The sequence below is a fragment of the Ascidiella aspersa genome, chromosome 8 (assembly GCF_963924565.1).
Source record: "Ascidiella aspersa chromosome 8, kaAscAspe10.2, whole genome shotgun sequence".
Classification (NCBI taxonomy): Eukaryota; Metazoa; Chordata; class Ascidiacea; order Phlebobranchia; family Ascidiidae; genus Ascidiella; species Ascidiella aspersa.
The window spans coordinates 15,863,474-15,872,501 of NC_139454.1; the positions used below are offsets into that span (position 1 = coordinate 15,863,474).

Sequence of the window (9,028 nt, forward strand, 5' to 3'; positions counted from 1 at the left end):
TACGTCACAATCGTCAACGCGGATTTGATTTGTGTAGGCTGCTTGATTTTAGGGACTCCAGCCATAAGACTGAGATAAGAATAACATCAACGCCAGAATAAAACACAATTCGGAACAAGGCCAAAATACGACTAATACCTAATGGTCGTAATACCGTCTAAATCGGATTAAGACCTAAATTCGTCAGAATAACACCTAAAAGATCGTTATTGTTGCCATTTAGGCCTTCTTCTGATGAATTTAGGCCTTATTCCGATGAATTTACAACTAATTCCGATGAATTTAGGTCTTATTCCGATAAATTTAGGCCTTATTCCGAATAATTTAGGCCTTATTACGTCAGATTTGGGTTTTATTCAGAGGACTTTGATCTTATGCTGTACTGGATATTACTGCGTCATTGGCTGCATTATGCCGTTGGTCTTAATACTATGGTTTTATAGATTTTTCTGATTTAGGTATTCTTACTTTTTAGGTCTTATTGTGTGTTCCCGATTTTAGTTACAAGCATCAATAGAAAATGTCCAATGCGAATTGCTTAAAACTGTTGTGGTAAAACAATTTAAAGATTTTTTAGTTTAAATTTGAGAATAAAGAAGTGCGCAAAAGGGAAATTTTTTAAAAGGGAAAAATTACGGCATTGGTATCTGATCGGATCGCGGTACTTTTTGTCGAAAATATCGAGTATCGGTTTAAAATGTCAAGTATCGGACATCCGTACTTCTGGTGATTCTGTATTTCTTGCACCACTTTCATATATACCGCTCTTACGCTCATATTGTAGAGCAATGGTCTCAACCTTGCAGTCGCTAGGCTAGAGGTTGTCTATTTGGTAAAAAAGGGCCGTCTATTTGGTACAAATTTAAAGATGGCAGTAGAAGGGAGCAGGTTTTTTTTAAGGTTTGGTTTGGGTGACCGCTAAGTAGTTTTAAGAGACCGTAAGTGTTTCATTTAAATACCAAAAAGTTGCAAGTCCAAAATTTGGGAAACCGCTGGAGAAATTTGGGGGACCGTTTCGGTCCCCCACAAGAAGAGGCTTGGCTCTTTCTGACGGTGTGTTCATCATTAGGGTAGACCCAGCACAAGGGCAACTACAAAATTCTAAATTCGGGCAAAAAGCCGAAATATTGTGGTAGGATTCTAGACTTGCGCACGTCAATGCAATTTCGTATGCTAGGCGGCCGTAGATATTCCAGCAAAATTACCCTCAAAAATGGACTCTGTAAGGAAAGGCTAATGCAGTAAGCACTCATAGTTGGTTTCTGTGCTGCCATCTAGTGACAAGTATTTTATAATATAGGGTGCGCTAAGAGTTCCGCTAGGCGTCGCACCATGCATATAGGGGTTTATTTTTGCTCTCGCTGTACAGAAGAGGGTTGGCTCTTTCTGACGGTGCGTTCATCATTAGGGTAGACCTAGCACAAGGGCAACTACACAATTCTAAATTCGGGCAAAAAGCCGAAATATTGTGGTAGGATTCTAGACTTGCGCACGTCAATGCAATTTCGTATGCTAGGCGGCAGTAGATATTCCAGCAAAATTACCCTCAAAGAATGGACTCTGTAAAGAATGACTAATGCATTAAGCACTCATAGTTACGTTTTAGGAATAGAATAAGGCTACCCCAAGACTCGACCAGAGTTTCTGTGATGCCACCTAGTGACAAGTATTTTATAATATAGGGTACGCTAAGAGTTCCGCTAGGCGACACACCATGCATATAGGGGTTTATTTTTACTCTCGTTGTACAGAAGAGGGTTGGCTCTTTTTGACGGTGTGTTCATCATTAGGGTAGACCCAGCACAAGGGCAACTACACAATTCTAAATTCGGGCAAAATGCAAACATAAATGACCGTGAACCTTCAATAAAATACGCCAGGTGTCGCCACTTGCAAGATAATACCCCCCTGTACAAATTTATTGGAAAAATGCTTTCACCTTTGGGAAAAATATGGCCAGCCTAACCAGCTTTATTGTTACCTTTGGAATTTAAATTTTAAAAACTAAATTTTGCTACTGTACCTTCAGCCGCAAAAAAAAAAAAAAAAAAGTGGTAGGATTCTAGACCAGCGCCGTATTCTTTGCAGCACAATATTTAACTGTATAACTGATCAGGTTTTTAGTAAAGTAGAACTAAAACTGAATTGCTTGTCATTGTGTGGCACTATATAGGCAAAACAGGTATTTCTATCATGTTTTTGTTTTGTTTTTCACATAGCTATGTATTACAGTTTACACAATCTGTTTCAAATTACACTTACATACATCAGCTTAGTGTTTCCATCAATTGCTGTCACTGTGAGGGGTATTATGAACACCCCCCTCTAAAAATAGTAATCATTAAAAATAAACTAGGATTTCATATTCTGGATATCTTGTTCTAGATTGGAAACCTAATACTCTAGAACCCTCTTGGATTCTGCTTTACTAGTTTATTAATAAAGTTTAGAGTTATGAAGATGAAATGGTTATGTGTTTTGGCATTACATAATTTCTGTGCAATGTGCATGTCTTTAATTGTTACGAAACATCTTAAAGTACTTTTGCTAGTCTTATTTTCTTGTCTAACTATACAAACTTTTTTTTCAGAAATTATAAGAAATGTCAACTGTTTTAGGAACCTTGTTTTCAATTGGGTTTATAGCTTTTTTAATTACCTCTGAAGGGTCACCAACAAATAAAAAAATCTACTTTGAGCCAGCACAAGTATACCTTCATAACGTATCAACTATTACTCTTCAACACCATCAAAACTCTGTTAAATCTGTAACTAAGCTTCCAGATTCAACACTGAAATGCACTGCATGCAAATACGGAATCAATTTTGCTTTGTGGAAATTCCGTAAACCAGATGGTACATATCCTGGCTTATTCGAGTTTATTATCAGTATGTGCAAGAATTTTAAGATATATTCCCCAAATATTTGTGAAGGAATGGTAAAAGCAATGGAAAATGAAACTACATTTCTTCTTACAAATCTTAACTTGCGTGGTGGTGAAATATGTGGTCTACTTTTTCCTTCCAAATGTCATACAAGTAATTTGTCATGGAGCAGTGACCACTGGTATGTCCCAATACCTCCTGCTAATAAAAAGAAACGTAACAAACCAGCTATGTCTAAAACAGCACAGTTAAAAGTACTTCACATTTCGGATCTCCACATTGATTTACAGTACAAAGTTGATTCCCCTGTGGACTGTGAAGACCCCCTTTGTTGTCGACAAGGACAAAAATTTTCAAATCAAGCTTCAAGGAAAGCGGGATACTGGGGTTCTTATGGATATTGTGACACACCTTACTGGACTGTTGAAAATCTCTTTGCACATGCTTCAAAACAAAATTTTGATTACATACTTTGGACAGGGGATTTGCCAGCGCACAATGATTGGAGTCAATCAAGGAAGGGTCAAGTGTATTTGCTTAATAACCTCACAAGTCTCTTGATAAAATACTTTCCAGGTACACCAGTTTTTCCAGCCCTTGGTAACCATGAAAGTAACCCAGTTAATAGCTTTCCACCAAGTTATATCAAAGGGGAAAACAACATATCTTGGTTATACAATGCTTTAGCTAAAGCCTGGTCAGCATGGTTGCCAAAGTCAGCAATTAAAACTGTGAAACAATCTGGTTTTTACACAACTCTCTTTCGACCTGGGTTTAGAATTATATCCCTTAACATGAATTACTGTAATAGCCAAAATTATTGGATGCTTGTAAATCCTGAAGACCCAAACAATGAACTTAAATGGTTTGTCAAAGTTTTAACTTCTGCTGAAGAAAACAATGAAACTGTTCATGTCATAGGGCATATTCCCCCCAGTGCAGGTGGTGATTGTTTAAAGATTTGGAGAAACAACTATTATAGGATTATTGAAAGATTTAATGCTACAATTACTGCTCAGTTTTTTGGTCACACACATTCAGACGAAATAGAAATTGTTTACACTGACTCTTCTTTAAAAATTCCTGTTAGTATGGCTTACATATGCCCAAGTGTAACAACATACGTAAATAGCAATCCAGCTTATAGAACTTATGATGTCACAAGCTCAGATGGGACAATCAGAGATCATCACACTTATGTTTTAAATCTAACGGAAGCCAACCAACCAGGTTCTGTACCAAGTTGGAATCTTGAATATAGTGCTAGGCAAGCTTACAATCTTTCAGATTTATCTATACAAAGTTGGCAAGATTTATATGAAAGTTGGATTGTTGATGCCACAACTAAATCCTCAACATTTTTACATTATTATAGAAATTTTTACAAGGGTCATGTACCTAGCAATGTTTGCGATAAACAATGTGTAAATACATTACTTTGTAGAATCGCGGCAGGCAATTTTACGAATCCTAGCTGCACCTTATAACACAACAAGCACTTCATTGTATATTTTGTTTTTATTAGTTTTATAACTAAGGAATTTTGTTTATCTATGGTTTTATTTATTTCTTTGCAAGTTTGTTACGTGGTATGAACTTTATATAATTGTGATATGCATAGATTTGCGCCTTAATCTTCAATACTTGTTAATTTACCCGTATATTGTTTTAGTCAGTTCACCCATATAGTGTTACACCAATGATATTGACAAATCTTCTGCTTTTATCAATATTAAAGTTTCAACCACTAATTATTGCAATACTTTACAGCAAAAGGTGTTTCTTCACAAATAATACTTTTTTAAATTCATCATATGCTTTTAAGTCTAAATATATGCCATTTAGTTGCATTGTTGTGTCTGTCCAGTGTTAAATTGGGAAAATGGTAGTGAAGTTAGTTTAACTGAGTATTGAAGCATCAATCGTCCAGTTAATTCTATGTCCTAAAAACAATTATATTGAATTTCTTGGCCGACAATACAATAACCCAGTTAATAAAAAATCTAATTTAATGTTCCTGTCAATTTTTGCTCAAATAAGGCACCCTGTCTAACCGCATCAGTTGATTCGCGCTGTGCGGGCACGGTTTTTATTTATCTGAAATCAATAACAATGGTCAGTTTTAAACTACACTTTTTCCTACTTGAACCAGATAAGTGTTGTTTCAGTTAGGTCGCCGACTAAAGTAGTTTACATGGTTAGATTTGTTGAGATTTGTTCTGAGCAAGGCGCGGAAAAGGTTGAAAAACACTGTATAAACGATACAATGTATTGCGTTTTTCGAAAGTATTTTATTCATATTTTTATGCAACGCAATGACTCTTTCCAAAGCAGGGAGTCGAACCGTTTGACTTTTCAGGTTCGCTTCGGATTCAAGGATTTTTTTGGAATCCGGTTTAGTTTCGGTTTCGAGCAATTTAAAAGTTCCGCTTCGACCATCGTTATTTCGGTTATGTGGTTTAAAGCACAATGAAAGAATGTTTATTGCCAATAAACAAACGAACGACAAACAGTACTTACATGTACTTGCGATATACGTACAATAATTACCTCTGTAACGTACGCGATCTGGACTCCACAATGAACAGTATGCAAGACTGCTGTTTTTGACATAAAACAAAATCCCTTTTATGCTTAATACCAGATGGCGTTAATTATAATTCATAACAGTTCGATTAGGCGACGCATCGAAAAAAAGGAAACTCGGACAATCGACTAAAACACGATCAGGCAATAAGCTGTAAATTTGATAAATTCACAGAGGCTGGTGCGACGACGTCACAATCCACCAGGCTGTTTCAATTGAATGACCGGAGTTTTACATCGGTAACAATATGGAGCGCAAACGTTGCAGTTGCAATATAAGTTGCGTTAAATATAAAAATGTGAGTCAATAAATGTATAGAGAATAAACTTTGAATTGTAAGTCATTTAAGCTAAGTTAGGTGACGTAATAAAAAAAACAGCAACTCATAGTTGGAATATCTAAAAAATAAAAATAAACGTTTTATTTAATCAATATTCATATTTTTGTTATAACATTCTGAACATGGCGTACCTTAACCAACGCCTATTTATAACATAGTTGTAGATAGGCGTTGCCTTAACTCTGTAAAATACAAGTTGTGACGTACCATGCTGAAGATAACCACTTTTGTTTTCGGGTTCGGTTAAGGTTCATGTTCTTTAATTCGGTCCAGTCCCGATTCGGGTTGTAGAGGAACGACGCATGTCTGTTTGTGCTTGTAATTATAGCGTGTTCGCCTGGTAAAGTGTTACATATTTCACCTCGATACTCATTTCCTTTCGTGGCCGTTCTGGCAAATCCAGCCGGCATTTCGACTCAATTAATTCCCATCGCAGTCGCTCTTGTGCTATATAGTGTCACGCTACTGCTGGATAAAACACAACAGACAACAATGCACGCCTTACTGGCAACACGTGTTTTTACTGCGCTGTAAGCTCTTTTATTGAAAGCGAGCTATGCTAAATTATGTGAATGTACAATAAATCTATAAGCGACCTGACAGTATGCTCCTTAAATTACAATGGCAGTTTATTTTAGTTTCGATTTAGTGGAGTCAGATAGCACGGTGGTCGTGTCTCACCTGTTGAAATATACAGGGTCCTTAAAATCTCACCAAAAACGGTTCAGGTTCGGTTACGGTTCTAAAAAAAATTACCCAAAACCGGTTCATAAAGTTCCGGTTCGGTTCTGGTTCGACTCCCTGCTCCAAAGTACATTTTCCGCTAAATTTATACAGTTGGAGCAGTGGGCTTTTCAACATTCAATTACGCGATAATAAATTAAATGCAAAAAACAGACACAGGGCTACAAATGTACATTCAAAGACTGGCCCATTTAACTCGAAAAGCTAGGAGATTCTTATTTCCCATTGCAATATGAAACCTTGTTGTTGAACATCATTAAGAAAGGCTTGGCGTATTTACTTCAATAAATTACAAAGCGAGCACAAAACAAGAAACAGTTTAGCAAATCATTGTCACTAACAGCACCAAACAGAACAGTTACTCGATTGGCTTGTAGCGATATAAAAGGTTTTGACGAAATCCAAGCTTTGGCTTCGCAACATGTTTACAAAAGAAAAACACATGAGAATAATTGTTTTAACTTATAAATTGCGAAAAAAACACCCGTCGGTTCAACCGGGGGGTCGGCAACCTTTTGTAGGTACTCAGTGTGCCTGTTTATGAATGCGGTACTGTCAAAATATTAACAACTCGCGTGCCAAACTTTTTTTTATGTTTAGTTTTGCACTGGCAACCAGTGAAACAGTTTTCTGCCTTATCAGTTTGGAAAATTTGTCGTGCGCATGCGCACACGTCGGATTCGAGTACTGAGTCCGACTCTGCAGCCCTGTAACCTGACATCTAATTACCGGTAACGTATTTTTTGGGGGAATATAGCCTACTTCAATGTTTTTCACTCGATACCTATAAATGTTAGCTATAGGTTTCGCTTTTAGTTGGTTAACTCTCAGCCGCACAAAAACACACGTGCTTGCTTTTAATATAGAACAGTGGTTCTCAACCAATTGAATTCCCTGTCTGTTAATGCCCTTCTCTAGCCTTTACTACGAGGCATTACATTAGTGCCAAAAAGTTTTTTAGTACTGACATCTAGATCCACATTGTAGCGTTGTTGCAAGATCAAATACGCTACGGTACACTCATATAAACGACAATAATCTCGTTATAAAGTTGCGCCCTAGGAATCGGGTAAGTTGACTGGAAGAACACTAATTTTTCAGGATCATTAAACTTTTCAAGATACAATTTGCCCTAAAAGAGTCAGCCCACTTTAAATTGCACTTATTTTACTTATCACCTCACCGAAGTTATTTTACCGGAATTTCGGCAACGCACATTTAAATTCACGTTTTGTCCCATGGTGGCCCTCGTCACGAAAGGTTTTCCTGTCGATAAACGTTTGGATCCTAGTATACACGATACAAACGATTTTTTGCATATTAATTTTGCATCCGGACATGTCTCCGAATGTCTCTAGCACGGTAAATATTTGGCCGAAATCAGTGTGTTCGCCGTTTAGAAAATCAAAGTATCATCTGCAAGAAGAGATAGGCTAGGCCTACTTCAAATTCATCGTCTTTCGAGGTTAGAAAGAAGTCTGTGTTATAGTCGCTATCATTGGTTTGTTCAAATTCACGAATATTGTATTTTTGCGCCATGCAGATATAGCGGAAGGCATCTTATAAATAGGTGCATTCATGTAAAGGCCTGTTTCACCACAGCTGCACTGAGTTGAGCAAAGCGTAATTTACATAAACATTCAATTGTGGCTAGCTAAACTCAAGCGCCGTGCAGCAGCTGCAGCTGACAAAACGTTACGCTTTGATGTGATTTTCACGCTTTGCTCGACTGCAATCGGAGCGAGAAAGTGATTTTGCCTTGTTAATAGTCCATCGTTATTTCACGCCCAGCTCAACTCAGCTCAGCTCAGCCCATGTAGTAGTGTAAACTGGCCTTAAGTCGACACATCGGCTCGCGATTAGGAATACATATATAAAAACAATGCTTTTTTTATTCAAAGCCTAACTTAAAAGAATAATAAACTGAACGACAATATCAAATACCTCTCTACAGTTTTTGTTAATTTTGTAAACAATGTCTGTGCAAGTCATCACAATAATCGCCCTAGTTATGACGTAACTTTGTGACAAAATTTTGCGGCCAACTCAAACAAAACGCTAGATTCATCCCTATAGTTGCGTTTCTGGGGCCACAGTTTTGAGTCAAGCCATTTAAGAGTACCCATCACCAGAGGCGCCCGCAGAAAATTTTCCAGGGGGGATATCAGGGGCGTAACCAGGAAATCAAAGAGGGGTCCTGAATTTTCAACTTCGGAAATTACCCTATTTTTCGTCTGACGTTAATGAATAATGACGTCACCAAACAGTGACAGTATGACGTCATAGAATGGTGATTGCGAGTCGTCATAAAAAAACTAATCAAAAACAGCCAAATAATGTCCAGCAAAAGCGAGCACGTGCGTCGTCGACAATCTTGTCATGCGCCAGCTGCGAAACCACAGTGTGCAATCGTTAACTTCAGGCGAAAAAATAGACCGCGAAATATGAGTGATTAATTGTGGTACAATCATA

The 9,028-nt window shown here is 37.4% G+C and overlaps 1 protein-coding gene across 1 annotated transcript; it reads left to right on the top strand.

The window, feature by feature from the left end:
- Window positions 1–2,598: 2,598 nt before the first annotated feature.
- LOC146136311 (sphingomyelin phosphodiesterase-like) lies at window positions 2,599–4,728 on the top strand. The gene has a single exon (XM_083395441.1). The coding sequence runs from the start codon at window positions 2,603–2,605 to the stop codon at window positions 4,370–4,372; it is 1,770 nt and encodes a 589-aa protein (XP_083251567.1). The 5' UTR covers window positions 2,599–2,602; the 3' UTR covers window positions 4,373–4,728.
- Window positions 4,729–9,028: the final 4,300 nt, after the last annotated feature.